General features: G+C 50.8%; 1 protein-coding gene across 3 annotated transcripts in view; it reads left to right on the top strand.

Annotated features, from left to right (window-relative positions):
* SH3PXD2B (SH3 and PX domains 2B) overlaps nt 1-22,823 on the top strand; it is an 80,377-nt gene that overhangs the window by 40,560 nt on the left and 16,994 nt on the right. For all 3 annotated transcript variants that reach the window (XM_075056384.1, XM_075056383.1, XM_075056382.1), the window contains exons 4-5: nt 8,043-8,119; nt 12,379-12,470. In XM_075056384.1, the coding sequence (XP_074912485.1) occupies nt 8,043-8,119; nt 12,379-12,470 (169 nt within the window). The remainder of the gene's footprint in view (nt 1-8,042; nt 8,120-12,378; nt 12,471-22,823) is intronic.

Below are 22,823 nucleotides of genomic sequence, written 5' to 3'. Positions count from 1 at the left end.
TGCATCTTCATCAGAGCTGGAGGTGGGGCAAGGGCCCTAATTACTATTTTTTGCTCTAGCAAGATGGGCATCTCTGCTGTAGCACTGTTGAGCGGATGGTCCCAGGCTAGCTTGCAGCCCTTAATCAGTACAGTTGTGTTTTCTGCAGGGTCTCAGTTAACCTTGCTAATGTGCAGACAGTTTTACCCCGGGCAGAGCACTGTGCTGGAGCAGTTACTCTGCTTCTGACCTTTGAACTATCTTTAAACAATCTACCTTATGTTTTTCTCCATTATATGGCACTGTAGGCCATAGAAGCAATGGCCTTGGGCACATTTTGCTCCTACTCCGGCAGGATCCCAAACCATGAGAGTGTAAGGGGCTGTCTTGATAGGGGTACTGTTTAATTCAGCTTCATTTCACAGATGTCTGGGACTCCATACTTATGCTATACCCAGGACAGACCCAGGGGCACATTGCTTGTCCCCCTCCTTTTTGCCAAGATATGCGCACAGTGCAGGACTTTGCCAAGCAGATGCTAAGTGCCGGGCTCCTGGAAACGCCATCTCCCACGCCTGCTTCCCCATCCTAGGAATATCCCACGTAGCTGGCTGCTCCATGGGCTGGGACTAATTACGTGTGCATTTGGGGCTGCCTTTTTTTGAAGTGAGTTTGGAACCCGTGCCAGGGAAAATCTGGATGTGATTTGAAAGGTGCAGAGAAGTGAATTCTTTCCGAGGCAGTGGAGTGGGGGGGAGAGTGGGGGGAGGTCTTCAGGGTAAAGCAAGAGGCACAGACCGTTTTCCACTCTTGGAATATCTGGCTTGGTTCGCAGCTGTGATTGGCAGAGTGATGTGTTTCAGGTTCTCTACCCCTCCAGCTTGCTGGAGATCCAGTAACAGCCTCTGGCTCAAGAGGAGCCTCAACCATTTTGCTGGTTGAAATGCCTCTGCCTTGTTTTTTTCACCTCCTTACTCCCCAGTGTAACTTCAGCTTTGCCTGGAGAATTCCCACAGGAGGAAATAATTTGCAGAGCCCTGTTGCCCTACGTGTTTGTTTAGAGAGATTAACCCCTCTTGTGGCCTGCCTGCTCTATCTCAAGCTGCTGGAGACCTGAATTCCTTATCAGCCCTTTCCCCAAGCTCTCCTCTGACACTTCGCAGTCCTTGATGAACGGCTGAGGCAGCAGGGGCCACGCTGCATCCATCACTGTGCAGCCCCCCCATCCTGAGCTGCTGCGGCACCCTTTGTCGATCAAAGCGAAGCAGCTTTAATTAGCTGCCAAGGGGGATTCTTCCAGTCCTGGGAGAGCAGAAGCTTTCTGGCACCCGAGGAGTTTTCATGGGCAGACAGAGTATCTTCAGTGGAGCTTCTCTGGCTGGTGCCAGCTCCGCTTCGTGGGGGACAGAGCTCATGCCCCCCCAGGGATGACCTGCAGCGGGTGGTGGGCACCAGCCTCCTTCTCCTGCCCAGTTGGGTAGGAGGCAGCACACCAGTGTTACTTCTGCTGTTGAAGCCCGGAGCCCAGTGATGTGCAGCTTAAATGCAGAAGGGCAACCTCTGCTCTAGCAGTTGGATAGGAAGTAAAAGCCAGCAGATTGTCCCCGTGTCCCTGCCGGACTGTATCAGTGAAAGGGCAGTCACAGTGGGATTTTGTGGGGGAAAGGAGTGCGGGAATTGTGACAAAGGAAGTTTTTAAGGAGGGATTTGAAGGAAACCATGCCATGGCATGGCAGTGATTACAGGAAAACTCTCCTTAGGGTGAGGCACAGCATGGGACAGTTGGGACAACAGCTCTTGTGGGACAGTGCTGGCTGGCCTGAGGTTAAGAGGGACACGCTGGATGGATTTGCTGCCTATTCATCATGTTGGATGAACTCCTGCTGCTGCGTGGTGGGAAGAAAGGAGGAGTGCAGCTGCACTGGTGGGACATAGAGCTTTGTAACTGGGGAGCTTCGTATCCCGGGAGGTTGTGAGGTCTGTCCACTGACTGATGGAGTCTCAAAACAGCATCAAGGTGCTCTGCTGTGGTTTTCCAGGTTTCCCTCCCAGCAGGGTGAAGAACACCGCCAGCTCCCTGCCATCAGCCCCGAGCTCAGGGCAATGAAAGAGAGGAAACAGAAGCACTGGGACAATTTGAGAGCCCCAGCTGAGCAGAACATGCCAGGCAGGTCAAAAAGGGAGGGAGGGAAGGGGTTGGACAGGGGAAGGGAAAAGCAGGCATGAGTGCCCATAGCTGTCTTTCCAGGCTGCTTGCAAGGTCTCCCCCGCTCTGCCCCTCTTCTGCCCAGCTGGGGAGACAGGACGCTTGCTGCCAACTCAGAAGTCCTTTGGATGTCGTCAGACGTTGGCTTCATTGTAGGCTGAGATCTTTTTGTTAGGTTCCCCCCCTTCCCAGTCCCCCTCTGAGAAGCAGCTGGTGCCCCCAGTGCTGAAGCATCTGTACTGGTATTTGCTTGGCTGTAAAAACAAACCAGGGTTAACACGGGGATAAAACGAGTAAACAAATGCTCTAGTCAGCAAGGGGAGCTGGAGACATGGCTTCTGCTGCTTTGTTACTCTTGAATTCATCTTTTCTTTGGGTAGGTAAAAGCCTCAATTGCCTGGAAGCAGTCTCTGAAGAGCACAGCTGGCTTTGGCCGCAGCCCAGGCGTCAGCTCAGCGCCGTGTACAGCACGGGAAGGGCACAGTGCTGCTTTTTCCCAGGGCTGGGGGGGGCTGGGGAAGAGCAGCAGGGTGAGAATTAGCATCGCTTGCCCTTGGGATTTCCTCCCTGTGGTGAATCCTTTGCTGAGGGCTGCAGCTTGTGCCCTGCCCCTTTCCCCGGGGTGTTCGTGGTGACAGGGGGTGGCTGGGGTCTTCTCCTGGACAGCGCTGCAACAAAGGTCCTCCACCTGCCCCAGCTGCTTTCATGTTGTGTATAAAGCAGCCAGTGATTTCTGGAAAGCACTGCATAAAAAGCTGGACACTTGTATTATTTTTGGGTGGTGAAATTCAGTTTTGACTCTGATGTCCTGTTGATGTAGATATTTGTGGCGGCTTACTTTTTTTTAAATTAAACTAATCCTTGCTACTCCAAGGCAACCTTACAATAATAATCTGCTCTGCATTGCTTAATTCCCCCCAACAACTGCAACCAGCCAATAAGTGTATGAAACGTGATATCGGGTATAGTCGGAGAGATGTAGACAGGGAACATCCACCCACTTTTGCAATGAAGATCAGTGCAGAGAGACTTCATTTACATTGAAGTTTAAGGAGTTGCACATATTTCAGCTCTCTCCCTTTTGGTTTTATTCCCTCTGTCTCTAAAGGATGGGTTCTGCTGGTCAGATTTCTCCAGTCAAGATGCTGATGGAGAATAATAATACTGCCAGGTTACTCTTATTAAGCAGATGTGTGCACAATGCCTAACTTCTGCTGGGAAAGGGGGGTAACAAATGTATAGCAAGCAAAGCACATGCAATGCTTTGGTGCATCTACAGTTATATTAATGTAATGTATAATAGATATATTCACTGGAGTAAAGTGTTGTATATTCTACTGAAGAAAGAACACTTTCTAAATTGTAACTTGTACACAGTGTGTCTTCAGAGCCATTGTCCTCCTCAGAGGCACCACTTTTTCCCTGTAGGTATTACCAGGTTTTCAAGATCCAGGAAAATCAGGCAGCGTGTCCTGGAGTCCGGCTACTTCTTGCATAGGAGGACGTGCCAGGGCAGCTGTTCTGTAGTAGTGCCTTATCTCTGTCTTCTTTTTCCAAAATCAACTTACTTGACACATTCCCAGGTGATAAATGTTCAGTCTACTCACAGCTTTGTGTGTGTAAAGGACAGTGTATTTTACCGCACTTCCTTGTGCAGCGACTTTCTTGTGCTAGCAGGGAGGGAGGCTCATTGCCCTGATTGCTCATGCATAACATGATGTATGTAAATAAGAAAAATCTAATCATTTCTGAGTGCTTGAGTTGTGGCAAGCGTGAGAAGCTGGTGAAACAGAGTCTGCAGCAGCACGGACCTTACCAGCTGATGGAAAACCCCACTAATCAGCGAGATGTGCAGAATTGCCTTCCTTCACATGTCTTCCCCGTGGTATTCCTCATGCTGACATTGAGGCTGAGGGCAGGAGCACTGCTATGAGGCTGTTAGGAGTAAAGTAGAGCTGGTAGTTATTTTTCTCTTATTGGAGCAAATTTCGCTGAGTTTGCAGGCATCCAGGAGTCAAGGATCCAAACTGCATCAAGGCTGTCCTTGCTCTTGCTCGATACCGTGAAGGCAGCTGCGATGGCTCCCCCTTCGCTGTCGCTCTGCGTCTCTCACGCTGCAGATTTACTGAGTGAGCAGTTCAGCCAACTGGGAAACGTCACTACGGAAAATCAAATCCCAGAGACCTTCCCCTCTTTTCTCCTGGCATCTTTCTGTGCAGATGTTTCTCCTCACTGTTCTCCATGGCTTGCCTTTGCCTGGACCTAGGTTACACTGGGCCAAAGCTGGACCGTCAACCAAGCCCTTCTCTGCACAGTAGCTGTGTGTCAGGCTGCTTTTTGGAAGAGGCCAGGATAGCAATTATGCAACAGTCATCAGACTTGACTTCCCTCTTGCTTTGGCCATCTGCCCATTTTTTTGCCATGTGTTTCCTTTAAGATCTAGAGGAGCTAATTCAGAGCAGTCTCCTCCCCTTCAGAATGAAGGAGTAGCTGCTGTGGGCAGGAGGAAGAGAGTCCACGTGGACAATTAGCAGAGCAGTAACCCAGTACCAGGCTGAGAGTCGTTACGAGCTCCTGGAGGCAGCCAAGAAAGTGTAAAGCAGACAGCGCTTAGAACGAGGTGTGGGTGATGGGCACCATTGCCTTCGCTGTGTCCCCTGGAGCTACGGCAATGAGGGGTGCAGATATAAGATGAATAATGATGTCATGTGTTTCTTTTGCATTATATGGTCTTTGGCCATGTGAAAAGCTCTAGTGGACAGCACTGTTTTTCCCATTTTGCAGATACGGTCTAAGGAAAACATGCCCAGGAAAATGTTGCATCTCATTGACCCAGCAAGTTGTCCATCTTTCCCTTCCAGGAGGGAAGTGGTTTCCTGCACTCTCTTGCTTTTCAAGGCAAGGATTTATATAGCTGTATTTGGCAGTGCTGAAGGGTCTGCAATTATGTTAATTAGGCGTTTTGATTAAAAAACAGCTTTTTGTTAGAAAATAAACTTCCATGTTGAAAAATACTAGATATACAGCAAATCAAGAGAGGAGCTGGATTTCCTGCTGGTTCATATGCTCTGTGCCTGGGCTAATTTAAGATCACTTCAGTTGTGATGTATTTATTCCCCAAAACTATATTTTTTTATTATTATTCACTAGCATCTGTTTGTCAAACATTTAAATATTCCCACACCCAGAGCTTATTATTTTAGATATTTATAATGTACCCACCCATCAGTGATTTCATTTTGGCAGACATAAAACCAAAACAGCTATTCCTTACAATTGCCAACAAAACTATTGTGATCCATTCATCTTTTTAAAAATCATCATTCAGATAGAAACCTATGCAGCAAATACACTGTGATTGCTGATGAGAAGGGAAAACTGTTGATCATTTGCTTGTCTGATGGAAAATAATTGCTATAGGCAAGGAAAGGGGTCCGACCTGGTTGTCGCTCTCAGCCTTTCCAGACAACTTCTGTGTTCCCAGGCTATTCACCCTCAAAATCTAAAAGACAGATTGAATAGAGGGGTATTTTTTTTTTCACTGTATCATAAAGACTGCCAGACTTGGCTCTGGCAGGCTGCGAGAAGGAATGCATTTCAGAGCAAAGCATTTCCCACCATGAATATCTCAGCCCCTTGCTGTCAGCAGGACATAAATGAGAAGCAATCCTTCTGGTATGAGCTGGTCTGACCCTATGCATTTCACTGGAGGGCAAGCATAGAACTAGTACTGAGTATGATTGCTGTGTGCTCACTTGGACAGTCTCATTTCAAAAGCATTCTGCATTAACTGAGCCTAGCAGGAGATTTGGCTCCTCCATAAAGTTCTGATTCATGCTCCTTGCAAGCTGAAGTTGTGTTGACTTAGTTCATCTCTGCTAAAAAATGCATTGGCAGGCTGCATAAGTCATGCATGTTCCACATCCTGGACAAGTCAGGGAGAAGCAGGGGGTGACCCAGCCCTGGTTTTAAAATTGTGATAAGCGTGTGGCCATTTTACCACGTTGTCATGCTTTAAGCCCAGCCAGCAACTAGGCACCAGGCAGCCGCTTGCTCACTACCCACCCCGTCCCCAGTGGGATGGGGAGGAGAATCGGACAAAAAGTAAAACTCGTGGGTTGAGATAAGAACAATTAATAACTAAAGTAAAATAAAATGTAATACTAACAATAATAATAATAGAATAGAATTATAATAATTGTAATGAAAAGGAATATAATAAACAAAACCCAACCCCCCGAAAACTTGTGATACACAATGCAATTGCTCACCACCTGCTGACCGATGCCCAAGCAGCGATCTGGCCCCCCCCAACTCCCACCAGTTTATATACTGAGCATGACTTTCTATGGTATGGAACATCCCTTTGGCTAGTTTGGGTCAGCCGTCCTGGCTCTGCTCCTGCCCAGCTTCTTGTACACCTGCTTGCTGGCAGAGCATGGGAAACTGAAAAATCCATAACTTAGAGTAAGTGCTACTTAGCAACAACTAAAACATCAGTGTGTTACCAACATTATTCTCACACTAAATCCAAAACACGCTGTACCAGCTACTAAGAAGAAAATTAACTCTATCCCAGTCGAAACCAGGACACACGTCCTGGTTTTGGGTAGCTTGGTAGCATCCAGCCTCTGGTTCCAGCAATGCTGCGGCTCTTGCGAAGGCTTGCTGTAGGGCTTGAAGCTAGCCGTGGTGCAGCGAGGGGCTGCATGACTCTCCAGAGTGCTTTTCCCTCTTCTCATGTTGCTTGCAAAGAGGGCGTATTGGTATTTGGTCGTGAGGGGAGTTTGGCTTCTGGTTTGTCCCATAGTGACCTATTTGATAATTGAAGAGATCGTATGGACAGACACATGAATTGATCTCCCTGGGTTTGCTGGTGGGATTGGAAGCCCAAGTAGGAACAAAAAGAGATGAGACTCCTGCGCTATGGGAGATGTCAGGATGAACTTGAGGGAACTTCATTATGACCCGCCCCACCCTCCCAAAACACAATTTTCCAGGTGATTGTATTGCAAAGCAGTGCCAGTTCCTGGTGCTTTGGGAAGTGCGGGTCTGAAATCCTACTACATACCAGTCCTTTTGATCACCTAGGCTCTACGGGTATGTTTCACTGTCTGCTAATGGCTTTTGTCTCGTTAAATGCCAGAGAGGCTGTTCTCTGTGAAAGCAGCTTGAAGCATTTAGGACTCATTAGACTTCAAAGGAAAGAGGCCAGTACCACAAGCCAGAGGGGAGGAAATGGAGTGGCAAGAGGATCCCATTAATGGAGAATAAAAATAAACCCCAGACAGGAAGGAAAATCCTATAGGTCTGACTGGGAGCTGCAGTCCCAACACTGCGGCTTTGAGGACCAGTTCGACATGGGAGCTGCACAGAGAGGAACCCTCTGGCTTGGCTTCTGCCCACACGAGATCCGGATGCCCTCAGCGAGCCTGGAGCCTGCAGGAAGGGTCCCACCTGCACCGGCGGTTGCAGGGATGGCCGCTTCTCTGGCGAGCGCTGGCGTTTGCCCGTGGACTCGTACACCCAGGACTTGCATGCCAGCAGTCTGTAAGGTATCAGGCACGTGCCTTGATAGGGGCTGCTCCTCCGTCATTGCCGCATTGGTGAGAGAAGATGGGGATGCAGTTTGCTGGTAATTGTTTCCCCTTCTCTCTCCTTGAACGTGCTTGCCGCTTTAAATGTACTTGATTCTAATAAGGTATTTAATCCATGGGAGGGAACATGCTTCTCTATAGGTACGGTGCTTTTGTTGAGAGCAGGACATGCAGGGAATAGGTCCTGACAGAGTGATTCACGAGAGTGTTCCTGGGCATTGTACTGACCTGCTCTTCTCCCTCCATCTCTCCCGTTTCAGGAAAGATCCTCTTCCGCCGGAGTCACATCCGCGATGTTGCAGTCAAGCGCCTGATACCTATCGATGAGTACTGCAAGGTAAGGGGAGGTTTCTAGCGCCAGCCAAAGATGAAGCCACCTTGATCAGGCTTGATCCTGTTTGACTGATAGTATATAACCATGTGCCAGTGCAGGGAGAATGGGGAGTGTGGGCTGTCCCCCACCACCAAACCCTTCCTATGTTGAAAACCCACCAACTGATTCGCTTTTCACTCCACAGGATGAATACTGAGGGCTTGGAGGCCTGGGCTCGCAGAGTGCAAGGTGGCCCAGCTCCACACCAGCTTGCACCCTGCTGCCCTGCTTTCCCTTTTCTCTTCTCCTTTCTCAAGCTGCAAACCAGAACCAGGTTTCCAGATGGTCTGGAAAGGACCTGGCTGCCTGGCTGTGTCCTGTCTGGTAGGCGGTTTGGAGTAAAATGGTTGTGTGCAGGACTAGGCTTGAAGGACTCGGTTCCTCGGGGAGCCTTTCCTTCCCTATATATTGGCAACAGACCTGCTGTTTTATGTAGAAGACGGCACTTTCCTGGTGGGATGGTCCCAAACTGGGTCATAAACTCCTGTTACTGGTTATGCAAAACAGTTACTTGCGCAGGGGTGAGATGCCTTGTACCTGCAGAAAATTATTGGAAGCCAACAAAGATCGTATCATAGAGCCAAAACACAGCTGATTGTCTGTGTCCTTTCCTTGATAAGGCTGAGGCGATTTGTCCCATAGTCCTGAAAAATGTAAGACTGTGCTTAAGTATAAGGCAAATTAAGGTGTTAGGGCATTTTTTTCTGGGAAAAACAAAATAACTAAAGTCTACAAAAAATTATTTTTGCAAAAATAAAGTACACCACATCTCATCGTGTCGAAGAAGTGCACTAGTACTTGCAGCAGCCATGAAATGGTCTGGAGGTAGGTCCAGTACTTCCAAAATAGGCTCAATGCTGTTGAAGACATATCCAAAGACTGCAAAACCCAAGGGAGAAGACAGGGAAATGGTGAAATGTCCATCACATTCCTTAGGTGCAGGAGGTGTAGCAGTGACTGTGGCCTAGGACTTTGCATGGTGGGGGAGACTGTGGGTTTTGGGACTCAGCCAGACCTATGGGAGGGATGTCACGGCTGGAATAACAAGTACAAGGATAAAGGTGGATTAGTAATTGTGTCTTGACAGCTCTGCATTGGGGCTGCAGGTAAAAACCACTGTGGGCCAGGATAGCAGGTGAGAGCAGAGTGATGGAGATGTAGTGCAAGGTGTGCTTGGAGGTATGTGCTCCAAAGAGTGTGGGGGAAGCTGATGGTGCAAGTAACCACTTGGCTCCAGCCAGGAGTGACAGCTCCTTGTCTTCTGAGTCACTAAAATGTGCCAGCTACATACAGACACACGCAACCATAAATTTAATTTTTAGGAAGAAAAAGTCCCTAAGTGATAAGATGCTGCAGCTGTCTCTTTCAGAATGATGCCATTAATGGCATAAAATGTAATGAATCCATTTGACTTAACAACTGGAACATAATGACTGATGTTATATGACCCACTTAGCTGCTCTCTCCTCCTCCCCTTAATGCATTACCAAGTTAATAACATGCACACTGTCCCTGGCCTTCCAGTTTCTGCTACTTAACTGTAAAGCTTCTGAGCTGAAGGCGGGTGTGGGACCGAAGGCTGCAGAGATGTGGAATGAGCAAGGAGGCAGCAGGAGCAGAGATGTCCCTCCTGGGCACGTTGTGCCACAGATCGTGAGCACAGGGTCCTGGCATGCTTTTACTGCCGTATTTATCGTTGGAGGTGGATGTTGTACGTGCTTGAAGGGTGGTGGTGCAGAACAGTAACACAAAATATCTCCTCCAACTTGGCCCTGCAGAGTGAGAATTGAGGGTTAGGTGAAGATGCTGTAAACAAGTTCCCACAGAAAATTGTAAGAAAGTTTTTGCTTTCTTGCCACCTCCTGTGAGAGAAGTGGGGTGTCTTCGTTCTCTGGGAGAGCCCTGCAAAGAAGGTTGGTGAGATTTGGAGTGGAATTAGGCAAGAGGAGCAAGGGAGGGTACCACTGCTTTCACAAGGCAGTGCTCTTGCTGAAGGGCTCTGTTCCAGGTCCCGCCATACTGAAAAACATGGCAATTTAAGGTAAGGTGCAAGAAAAGAAGGAAAAGAATCAGAAGAACTGGTAAGAGCAACCAATTTCCAAATGAGACTTCAAACGACCTTAGGAATGACAAGAAGGAGGAACGGAGGCCTGAAATTTCTTCCCATTTCTCCAGTTCATTCTCTTTGTGTTCTACATCTGTTGGTCTTTCCCCTGCTGTGGGAACTGCCTTCCTTCTGTCTAAGGGATCTTGAAAAAGTGTTAGAGGGTTGATGAAGGATGAAGGTTGATGATGCTGTGATGCTCTACCCCAGTGAGACTGGGTGGACCTCTAGCAGCGTTTTTAGAGCATAATCCTTTCTCACTCCTTGGAAAATGGATTTCAATTCAATAAGACTTGTCTGTCTTTGGTAAATGACCTTTCTCCTCAGGCTTGCAGGCAGCGGGGTGGGTGAGGTGACTTACTGTGGCTCCAACACCATGGGTTGAAGCTGTGTGCTGATGGCCCTCCCCAGTTCACTCCTTTGGGTGGCAGAGCCAGAGGTGGGACAGACATTGCACTATTTGTGCCACTATTTTTGATTTGGCGACATAGCTGTTGTAGACCATGGCCAGCTGGACTTCAGGGCGGCCTGCTTGACTTGGCCACCGCTGTGCCAGGTGAGTCAGCTCTAGGTGGGCTTCCTTCAAGACATCCTGAGAAATGAGCTGTAGGTTTTGCCTTTCGTCTTCCCGGCACAGGGTGTTTTGCATGATCATCCCCTGCTATCGGAGGATGCGGAGCCTTCTCCAGGCCACAAAATCAGAGTGATTTTGGCACAGGGGAAATTGCGTAGATCACGGGATGCTTGGAATTGGGGAGTGGTACCCACATGGGAATGGCATCCGTGCAAAAGCTGGTCTTACAATAACCCTTCCCTGGACCCAAAAGCCATAGAGTGAGTATTTTTCTCTCTTCTGTCTCTCACATGATCTTGATCACAGCTGGCCCATGATTAGTGGTCTGACTGCCGTGCTGGCAGTGAATGACTGTGTGCTGAATGGCTGGAAGGGCTTTTGGGGGCCAGCAATTAGGTCAGTGTGGAGCCACATCTGATCTGTGTGGTAACCCCAGGGCTTTGCAGATGTGGCTTTGTCTCTGATACAGAAACGAGTGGAGGTTTGGTCTGCCCACACTGCTGTCACGAGACTGCTGTGACAGCAAATGGAGGGGAGGGGGGATTATATAGAAAATTGGTCAAATGTCTGCTCCAGGTCGGGCTGCAGCACTGCTCCCTGATTTCAAACCACCCTTCTTCAATTGCATGTCTTTTTGACTTTTTGCGGTTGCCATCGCCCGTGGCTCTGTTCCCACCCACAAGCAGAGAGCAGGGCAGGGCACTCTGCCAGGCAGCTGCCCGTCCCACCTTCCCTGCCCAGCCGTTGCTGCAGCCCATGTTGGAAAGCATCGACAAGAGCTCTGGCCCAAGGCGAGTATTGCTGGCCCCAGACTCTGCCCCCAGTTCCCACAGACATGCACAGTCTCACCTGCAAGTCCCACCGTTGAAGCCTGTCTTTTTGCAAAAGGCTTCCTCGAATGGAAAGGAGAAAAGCAGAGGCAGCTTATAGCTTGTGCTGTTTGACAGTGCACATAGCAGCATTCCAGCCCTTGCCCTGACGAGCTGATGTCCACACTTTTGACTCCTGCTGCTTCTCTCCCTATCTCTTCCCGAGCTGCTGTTGCCCAGCGGAGCGTTTTTGGGATGTGCCAGTCAGGGCTGATGGCACTGAGAGTCTGCCACGTGTAAATGCCCAGCCTTTCCCAAGGACGATGGCTCCGTGCCCGCAGCACAGCTGGGAAACTGAGCCCTGCCAGGGCCGGGAGGTTGGTGGCTGGGATGGCCATCCCCGTGGCTCTTACCCTGCAAGGGCACATCTGTCCAAAAGGCTGGAGCTGGGCTAAGTGGGGCCTGGGAGGTGTCTGTTTATTGTCCTTTAGTCTTCAGTTGCAGCTGGGGTGGTGTAACTGGGTGTAACTGGGGACTCTTTGGGTCTTGCCCCACTCTGGTGTGTGTTTGCTGTAGCTCTCCCCCGCCTGGCTCTGCACTCGTGCATGCCGGGGACCGCGTGGGTGCCAAGCTTGGTGCCATGACCCAGTCCTCTGTGCTCTGAGGGCCTGTCCTCACTCGTCTCTTTGCACGGTCTTGACGCTTCCCGTCACCGGTGTCTCTGTTTCATCCGCAGGCTCTGATCCAGCTGCCTCCCTACATCTCCCAGTGCGAGGAGGTTCTCCAGTTCTTTGAGACACGACCTGATGACTTGACGCCCCCCAAAGAGTAAGCTGGCTGGGCGGCTGCCACCACCAGGGTGGCAATGAAACACAAACTGTCTTGAACTTGCTGGTATCCATAAGAGTCTGACGTTCATCAACGGTTCCCCCCACAAGTCACAGATCTGGGATTTGGAGGCTTTCTTGGAGAGGGAATGGGGGCTGTGCAAGTCAAGGTGGACACCTCTGCCCAATCAGTCAACTCCTGGAGGAGCCTTCTCCAGTGGAGAAGTGGAAACACTTCTCTGGGACCCCATGATTTGTTGGTCTCCTCCTGAGACGCTCTCTACTTGCAAATGCTGGTTTCAGAAACATGGTCAGTCTGAAAAGCCTCATTTCACATGGTTACTAACAACCTCTGCCTCATTCAAAAGGCTCTTTCCCTTAGCCATGTCCATGAGCCCCATCCATAACAACCCTCCAGAGTCTTTCCATGCAAAACAAGGAACGTTTGCAAGGAATCTCGCGTGCCTTACGCAACTCTGTGTGGTTATAGGTCTTGTGACTATGAGCTACTTTGGCCAGGAGCCACCCATCTCTTACTAATCACAAGCAGCATAAATCTGAGCAGCCGCCTCCATCTCCTGCTATGTTGCTCTCTCTTTTTATGCTGCATGTGACCCGATGCGCGGCTCTACCAAAGGTTGAGCAATAAAGGAGGCTTGATTAATTGTGAGAGGAAAGGCAGTAAATTGATTTGACATAGTTCTGTATTGGAAGGGTGTGGAGGTAGATAAAGGGATTTTGTATTTTTTCTCCGAGCAGCAACACTGAGCCTTTCAGGTCTCCAGCTAAGTATTATGCTTGTGTGGACTACATCTCCCTGGCTTTTTGATTTTTCCATTCCCTCTCTTAATTCTCCCTTCCCCCCCATCTGTGCTTTCCTCCTTTGGCTCCTGCTTCTATTCGCTTGGCCTGTCATCATTCCTCCTGCGGCTCACAGTCACTTGATGAGATTGGTCTGAAGGCCCTGGAGCCCATTAACTAATTGCTTGCTGTCGGCTGGTGCTCTCATCCATCCAGCCCAGCTATTGCTCAGCACTTAACCTGCCACCCTGTCGGTCATCCCTCAGTGAAGGCGGCAGCTCAGGGGCAAGCAAGAGACACAAGGAAAAGATGAGCTTGCAAGGACATTGGGTGGGGGTTTATTGTGGGGGTTTATCGGAGGGTTTGACAGCCCCTGGGGCTGTTTTGGGAAGTGTGGGGCTGCCTGTGCGTGAGTCTTTGAGCCGTGCATGAGAGCGTGGTGAGCTGCTTTGCAAAAAGAGTCAGCTATTGAACCTGCCTGTAGCTGAGGCACCTTCATACATGGTGGACTGAAGGGCAGCTTCAGTCTTGCACCCACTTCCCTCACCTTTATTTTGTCTTGTAGACTGAGCCAGAAATCAGGCAGGGTGGGGGCTGTGGCCAGAACACGGAGCACATTCAGTTGTGGAGACCTCTGGGTGCTGAGCATCAGCCCCAGAGCAGTGCAGCTCTGTGCTCTGCTGTGTTTGAAGCTGTAGCTCCTGGCCACCCAGCCAAGCAGCGATCAGTGCCATGTCCTTCGTCGTCTCCCTGGTTCGGGTCCAACAGACAAGGGGAGCAGAGGCACCAGCCCGAAGTTCAATCCCAAGGATGTGCTTGTGTTGCAGGGTCCATCCTCAGGTCCATCCCGCAGTGTCTTGTGGGACTGCTGAGCAGCTCCCGGATGCAAAATTGCCATGTTTTTGTGAGTGGCCATTGCAGGGCTGGATGGGCCAAGCGGGTGATACACCACTGAATCCGGCAGCGGTCATGCTCCCTCCTGCTGCCTGCTGCTCTCCGGGGAGGAGAGGCAAGCTTGCAGCATGCAGAAGGACTTAGCAGGTGACTCTTGTCCATTTGCCTCCAGCAGCAAAATGCTACAGCATCTCAAGGACGTCTCTGTTGTGTTTCCCATCCCAGCCTGAATGCCAGAGGGGTATTTATTAGCTACAATTCAAAATGCTAATTAATAAAAGTCCTTGACTCTCTCCTCTGGAGAGATTGGTGGGAGCCCTTTCCCGAGCCCTGAGTGCTGGCACGCCGCCAGCTTACCAATAACGAGATGAGAGCTGTGATAGACGGCTGGGCTGGATCAGACGTGATGGCGTGTCTGGGGTTTGGCCGGATGTCATCATTCATCCAGCAGATAAATACTTTTCTCCGGGAATTTGAAAGGGAGCCAGGCCGTGAACGGACTGAAGGAAAAAAAAGGCAGCGTTTTATGCTGGGTGGCTGAAAGACGGGAATGAGGGGGGGAAAAAGGACTGGTCAGCATGCTCGGTGCCAAGCCAAGCAGCCGCTCTCGTGGCACTGTGGCTGGGAGCCTTCCTGCTCCCCATCCCTCCCCGGCCCTTGCCTCGGCTTCCCCGGCTGACACCTCAGGTCGCAGCATGCCCACGGGAGTGGCAGCTGGTGGCCGTGGAGGGGACATGCCTTTGAGTGCTGTTGGATGCACCCTCGGCTTGCTTTTGTCTGGTGCAGGTCGAGGATCCACCTAACTCGCATCACTCCAGGATGTCAAACCACTTTCAGGGGTCACAGCTGACTGCAGTCCGCGGAGCTCTGGTTTAACTGCAAGGGATGAACTTAGTCCTCGGATCTGGCAGCGTTTGGGAATGGAAAGAGGAGGTTGGACAGCCCATGCATCTATCTGTGGGCCCCTCTGGCGTCTGCTTTCCCCAGCACTGGAACTCTTTCTGGGCTGAGCCAGAGCTCTCCTTCTGCTTTCCTGCAGTGCAGCTCCCTTTAGTGTCCCCTTGCCGGTGTTGGGAACACCAAAAAACCAGGTCATTGCTGGCTACCAGCCCTGTGAGCTGAGTTCCTCAGCCCTTCTCCATCTCTCACCTGCTCTACAAGCCCCGGCCCTGCCACTGGCATGCGCAAAAGGAGATCGAGTGGATGGGGACTGAGCGGAGAGGGAAAGAGTCAAATGCTGACTTTGTGTGTCCTTCTTCTGCCGTGGCTTCCAGTTGGGCAGTAGATCACAGCTGTAAGCGGAGCTGAGACAGTAGTCTCCAGCAACGGGGGGGTGGAAGAGGGAGGTGAAGCCCTTCCTCCATCCCCTCTGCACAGACCCACCAACTTTCCAGTGTCCTCCTGCCCGGAGGGACCACTTCAAACAGGAGGGTGGATTGAGGTTGCGGTGTTTCTGCTGGCAGTGACGATCGGTGGCTTTTGTGACGTGGATCCCTGTCCAGCAAGCGCTGGACTGGGATAACTCAACTGCTTCCACCTCAGATGGCTGCCCGGTGATGGGTCAGAGTGGGGCTGTTATCCAGAGGGATTGGTTAAGTTTGGGAAGAGGTGACTCCACAGAGCAGTGGTGGGGGGTGGAAGGAGAAGAGAAATGGTTATGGAAAGAGAAATCCTCTGGAAAGTTAGCAATCTGCAGGGATGTGGGATTTTTCTCCCTGGTGTTGGATGGAAGCCCTATGAAAACCGTAGTTTTAAAGAGGAGAAATCATCAAATTCCTGCTCCCTGTGTATCTCAGCAGGTCTGACCAGCAGCAGGATGCTCAGCTGTTGGGGTGGGAAGTTGCTGTGTGCACCCTCCCTTACCTCCCATCCACTCTTTTTCAATTTAAAGCCGTTTTTAAGCACAGCAGAGAGTTTCTGGAGTAAGGCTGGGGAAGTCTGGACGGCTGGGCACAAAGCCACTGCTGAGTCAAGGCATTCAGCTGCTAATTCTCCTCGGCAGCTGAATTTCAGCTCTGCGACATGCGGGAGCCCAGGTTAACTATACAGTGAAGCAAGTGTTTTTTTAATTATTGCCCACAGTGTACAAGTGGGGCATGCTGGGGAAGGAGCCATCATCCTCAGAGGCTGTGGAGCTGCTGTCCTCTGTACGGGAGGTACCCCTGGCCGTGAGAAGCCTCTTGCATTAAAAGCATCTTTCATTGTTTTCTTTTTGGTAGCTGAGCATCCCATCATATATAAGACACTTTAAGCTGTTGTTTTGAATGTTTTAGCTTATGAACCTGATTTTTATTTTTTTTCCAATGGGGGCACAGGCACCTGTAAAGCAAATTTACTATCATCTCCTAATGTGCTTAAAAGATGTCCTTGAGCACCCCTCCTTGCTTCCTGTAGGGACTGTGGATTCACAGTTTGAAAGCTACCAGCTTCAGGAGTTCCTGATGTCTTTAAAAGGCCTAAATTCCTCTTCTTTCAAATATCTTCATCCTTATGTGCTGGGTCTGTGTGAGTCCAGTAGGTCTCCTGCAAAGGGAGGGCAGGGCTGAAAGGCTGGCGTGGGCTCCCTGGCTGCCCAGACAGCATGCCGAGGCTTAGCGGAGGATTGGGATGGGCAGCAGTCCCAGCACCAGGACTCTCTGAAGGCTTTTTAAGGGCTCATGACCTCTACAAGAGCAGATGATAGCAGAGGTGGAGCCCGTGTCTCGGCGGAGGCTGCGGTGCGTGGGATTACATCTGTGCCTGTCCTGTCTTTGGAGACCCCAGCTGGGGGTTTGGCCGGTGAACTTCAGCTGCTGCTCCTCCCTGCTCGCTGAGGTTGCTTGGCTTTCCCGGCTGCTACCACCCAAATAGGTGTACTGGGACCAGTGCTTTCTGCCTGCTGGGTGGGCCGTGGGGTGGTGGGAACCAGAGAAACCTCACATCTGACTTGCCTGGTCTGCAGATGGCCGAGAAACCTCCCCCTGCCACTGCTAAGCAAACATCCTCCAGGAAAGGCGTTGTGCACGTCGCTTGGGCTGCTGCTTCCCAGTTTAGCTGATCTTCAAAGCCCTTTGGGTGAAGTGAGAGTGGGTGGCTTTCCCTGACGCCGTCTCGGCCAGCGGCATTGCTGTGGGACCGTGCTCCGCTTTAGAAGGTGGTCGCTGGGGCTTGGTCCTCTCCTGGCAGGAAGGCGGCCGAGGCCTCGATCTGCTGACACAGGTCCCGCTCCCAGCAGCACATCCCTGCCCCAGCTTCCCAGCACTCCTGGGTCTCGGTGGCTGCAGCTTCTGCTGCCACAGTTCATGGTTATACACCACAAAGACGTTGAAAACGGAGGGAGGAAGCAGTGAGAGGCTACGTTTTCATTCCAGTCATATCGTCCAGCTCCGGCGCTGAGCTGTAGGCAGGCACAGAGCCTCCCTGAGGGTTTTGATCCAAGGCACTGACCTGTGCTTCACTTCTGCCTGCTGGGAATCATGAGCAGCACTCGGGGCCAGGGTCCCTCCGTGGCAGCCTGGAGCCCACCTGGCTTTTGCCACCACACAACAGGAGCTGGAGAGATTTGTTTGCGCTCTGAGCAAAAGTTTCACTACGGGTTCCATAACCCCACCAGAAGGGCTGCTCTCCTCCCCTCCTTCTCCTTGCTCCACAAACCTCACCTGCCAGAGCTCTGTTGCCCCAGGGCACCAGCAAAATGTCACTTGGGCTGCTGCGTGTGGCTGCAGCAATTGCAGCTCCTCTGGGCAAACACACCCAGGGCAAACTCCACTTGCAGCAGGGCCGCTGATGGCAACCAAACCCTGGGACAGCTTTTAAAAATCATTTTCTTCCTTCCTTTATATATATGTGGGTGCCCTCTGAGCTCACATCCCCAGCTTGCTTCCTGCTATTTCTCCCAAACAGCCCTTGGCTAAAGGGAGAGGATTTTGGGGTGTTTCAAGGGCAGTTCGGCTCTGCTGCTATGGATGTTTTCTTTGCTGGGGTGAAGGACCAAGCGCAGAGGGAGTAACCGCGCTCCTCCCTGCCCCGTGCCAGGGGAAGAATCACCAGAGGGAGAAGGGGAACGGGCAGGACCCAGGTCCCAGGCTGAATTCTAGCTGCTGCTGAGTCAGCAAAGGGCTGTTATTGCTGGGGGCTGCCTGTGCTGTCTGGGCTGGAAGGTGCGTGATAATGAGCTGGGACCTGACCAGATGAGGAAAGCGTATGCTGCTAACAAGGTTGTGCCTGCAGCAACTTCAGCAGCCCATCATTATTCTATTAATACCGAAGCCCTGGCGATGTGCGGTTAGGTGGGGTTGGCACTGGCAGTCGCAGTAATGGATTGCTTCCCGCATGCAGACTGACAGGGACTCCAGGCAGGCACCAGCCCCAGTAAATCAGAGGAGGGAGAACTGGGCTGAAATGAGACTCAGGCCTGATGTGATCTGACTGTGCCAGCTTGTCTCCCGTAGGGGCTGACTGAAAGGTCCCGCTTAGGGCCGCGGTGCTGGCAGCCATTGGTGGGTAAAAGATTTGTGTTTGGTCCAAAGTGCCAGAAGAGGATGCTGGACAGAAGCGTGTTTCCATTATTGCAACAGGGAGCAAGTCTGTTCCTTTCCCTTGCTTCCCTAAATTGGAAGCGCAAAGCTGTAGTCAATGTCTTCCAGAAGCAAGTCTTGTCTCTTCCAGCTTCCCCATAGCTTTTTGTGTGCTTACCTTTCCTTGTAGTTGAGCTGTGCCGGGACGAGTTTTCCTTGTCACCCTTGTGTGGTGTTTGGGCCATGAACAAGGGAAGGCTCAGGTCCCTGCTCCAAGGTGGAGTGGCTGCCCCATCTAAGAAGCCATTCCAGGAGCTTTTGCTGGTAACCTAGAGATCCCTGCGTTGATGGATGTTGGTTTGGATCAGGATGCTTGCTGACTTGTGGCTTTTGAGCCGTGTCCTGCTATCCAGAGAAATTACAGCTTGTATAATGAATTGTTTGTTTTGCAGTTCTCCTGATGCCTACGTGCAGATTCACCAGGAGCTCAGGCTAGATCTCAGCTCCAAAATAGTGGTCTCCTTCACTCTCTGCTGAGAGTGTCTGTCTTTCCTAGATGACAGCAGACAGAAATATCAAAGGGGTTGAATCCGCTCTGCAAAAATATGCTTTGTGCCAGTGCAAGCCCCTTGCATGGACAGAGTACTTGATTTTCTGTGCTAACAGGGCAGCTTTCTGAGCCCGAAGGTTCAGCTTGGCCGACTCTCCAGTGGTTAAACACGGGTAGCACTGGCACTGCAGCGTGGGGGACAGGGGCTCCATTCAGTGCTCAGTGGAGCATTTGCTAAACATCAGTTCTCCCAAACAAGAGCTCTGTTGTACCCCATTCCTCAGTCTCTCTCGCCTGCATAAACTTTGCTAACATCTCCAAGCTTGCTGAATGCTTACAAGATGAACCGCCTCCTGATAGCCCTTTTGATGGTATTACTGTATTACAGAAGGATTTTTTCTACAGGAGACAGATTTTTTTCTGCGGGAGATGTTTTCTTGGAATGGTGACCTCAAATCCATCTCATCTTGCACGTTGATTGTGGCTCCTGTGTGGTTGGTTTTGCAGCAGCTGGAGTTGTCTTCCTTGTGGTGGTGCTCCACTGTCCCCCTCCTGCTCCGTGAGCTGGCTGTGGCCAGGGCTGTGGGGCAGCAGGGGTGGTGCTGAGGTCTCCAGGCCCCATGTTGGGTCCCTTCCTCCCGTGAGTCCCACTGCAAGGTGGGCTTTTCTGCGTGGCAACCTCACAGCCACCTCCCTGCAGCACACAGCAGTCTGCCTAGCCTAGCAGCCACCAAACGTGAGTGCCTTAGGAAAGAGTTTAAAGTCAAGCAAGTTTGTAACATCTCTTCTTTAGACACGGTTTTAGCCTTTAGGGTTTTCCTGGGTTTGTAATTAACATTTCTTGCCTGAATTATGATCGTGTAAGTCCATGAAGACTTTCAGGGTCCACAGCATCCTGCAATAAGGAGTTTAACAGCTCACCTACATATTGTTGAAGAACAGCCTGTTTGCATTTGTTCTCAGCCTACCTCCCAAGCTGTTAGCTTTGCCTCATGCCCACGCTGCAGCCTTGTGCTCCCCATCTCACTCCTTCCCATCACTGGATCCAGAGGGATGCTGACTGATTCACTAGAGAAGATGCTTGAGAAACCTGACTCGCTTTTCCTAAAAGAAAAGTGGCATGGGGATTATTAATTGGTGCTAAGAGTTCTCCACATGTAAAAGTTCCCTTTCAGGATTGCATTGGGGGATTATTAGGTTCTGAACTGAGCCCAGTGCACCCTGAGACTCTCTTTTTGGCTCAGTGCTTTAAGTGAGACTCTGGTCACACAGGAACCCTTGCCTTCAGTGTTTCCAACAAGTCCTGGGAAGCGGCTGCAGAACCAGTCCTGGGTTTTACTACCTGGGAAGCTTTATGGGGCTGGTTGGTGGCACATGGTCACAGCTGCATATCAGTGCCTTGAAATGGTGCTGTGACTGCCTGGTTCATCTGCACAGCCTGGCTGTTGTGGGTGTGAGAGCTAAATGAGTTTCACAGTGGAAAGCAGAGTGGCCTTTCCTTCTTTTCTTCTTCTGGAGCCACCAGTTTCCAGGAAGCCGTGCGTGTAAGCTCTGCTGCATGCCTTTTGCTGGTCCATGGGGAATGGAGGAGGAGGAGATGCTGCCGGGGGTTTATTGCTGTTTCCTGTCCTGTCTGAGCTCTTGTCCCTTCTGAGGTGGTGGGCTGGGGCTGCCGGTCTTCAGACCTACAGCTCTTTTTATCTGTGCCAGGAACAGCCCAGCAGTAAAGTGAAATTGCAGCTCCTTCCTTGCCCCCTCACTGAGATGGAGCAGCCGGTGAAAGGAAACAGGGGGATGAGTTACAGTAATAGGTTTAGCAGATGGCAGGGGAAAAACAACAGTTATTTCCATCAGCGCCCTCCTGTCAGCACGAGGGTGCCATGCCCACCTGCTGATCTCCAGCGTGCTCATCTGGCCTTGCTTCGCCTCCCTTCCCAGCCGTACCGCTGAGCCGGGGCAAATTTAGTGGGGCTTATTGATAAACTCTGATTGAGGTCTGCAATGCTGCCTCTGTTTAGAAATGTCTTTGGGATGATCTGTCCAGTAGATTCCTCCATCGGTCTCTGCACCTGGGACGTGGTATTCAGGTCTTTGCACAGTCTGTGGTCTCTGAACTTAACAGATAGTCTCCAGTTTCTAGATAACAATGTCCCATTTGTTTCTAGTCCATCTTTGTTGCATTTCATTTAATTTTATTGGTAGGTCCATGGATGAGTACCAGAGGTTCAAGGTGTAAAGGGAAGGGGGGACTGGGAGGATAAGGCATTGCAAGCAGAACACGTTGCCAGGATGGGTGGGCACTCTTTGAAGGCAGCCAAGTCCCCGCATCACCCCATCACTCTAGGGGAATAAAATGTCTGCAGTAATTATGGTCTGAAAATGCAGATAAGCTTGAAAGAGAACAAAGCATAGCCCAGCTCTGGCTGGCTTTCTTGCTGAGCATGGAGGGATTTCTCTGCTTGGCCTGAAAACAAAGGGAGGGGAAAAGCTTGTTTTGCCAGTGGACTTGATAAGCAGATGAAGGGGCTCCTGGGGTCCATCTGGGCTGGTCCAGCCTTTCCAAGCAGTGGTCAGGCAGCTCAAAGCCTTGGGAGGGTCCCCTTACCACCAGGTGAATGTTTTCCTCCTTGGAAGCTCCAGTGCCTGCTCTGTGCTTGTTACTCTTCCTGGAAGTAACAAGGATCGATGCATGTCTCCTGGTACCAGTATATTTCATTGGCCAGATGGTCTTGATCTGTCACGCGTGTGAGTCTGAGGAGCGGGGAAAGCAGTCTCCTCCGTAAGGGAACAGGGAACAGGTTACCACCAGCCCACACTACAGCAGCATTTCAAGACCACAGTGGTGAATTATGTGGAAGTGTTGAGAGCCCTTTTGTAGAAACATGGACCGCTGTGGTTGGGCTGGGGACAGGGCTGGTGCCTTTGTTTGGGTTTCAGGCTGGTTGGGTGTTTTGGTTTGTTACCCATGATTTTTTGAGGCTTTTCTGGGCCCATATTTTCCTTGATTTGGTGTTTGGTTTTTAATCATGAAATGCCCCAGATTTCATTGTGAGAGTTGTGCTTGTGCCCTGGGTTTGAGGCTGTTCAGCAACCATGTTTCTTGGCAACATTCAAATGAAAGAAGGGACCCAGGACCTGTGGTTTCTAACCCATTTCATCAGCGGTGTGGCCAGCGCTGGCCATAGCAAAAGCACTTTGGCTGAAGCTACCTCATTGCCTCCTCATAACCACCAATAGCTCCTGCTTGCTGTGTCCTGGAGGTGCTTCTTCTGCTGCACAGCCCTGGTGTTCATCCTTTCTATAACTCTTCAATGACTTGTCCTGTTTTGGGGTATAAATGTTCACCCCTTCCCCAACTGCTCTGCATCCTTGTCCCTGAGGGAAGTGTAGGACATGGAGGAACTTCGGTATTTCCCTCTTTGTCTGTCTTCAAACTGGTGCCCACTTCTGTGGGAGCTGTGGTCTGTGCTGGGAGCATTTTGGGGGTTTGGGCTTCCCCAGCTCCTGCCTCTGCTGCCAGATCATCCCAATTCACCCGCCTTCACCAAGTGACATGATGGGAGTTGTGGCTGTCAGACCAAGCCACCAAGGAGGCCAGGCCAGCAACCAAGCC

This window comes from Buteo buteo, chromosome 24 (assembly GCF_964188355.1).
Source record: "Buteo buteo chromosome 24, bButBut1.hap1.1, whole genome shotgun sequence".
Classification (NCBI taxonomy): Eukaryota; Metazoa; Chordata; class Aves; order Accipitriformes; family Accipitridae; genus Buteo; species Buteo buteo.
This window is presented reverse-complemented; position numbering and strand designations above follow the sequence as displayed.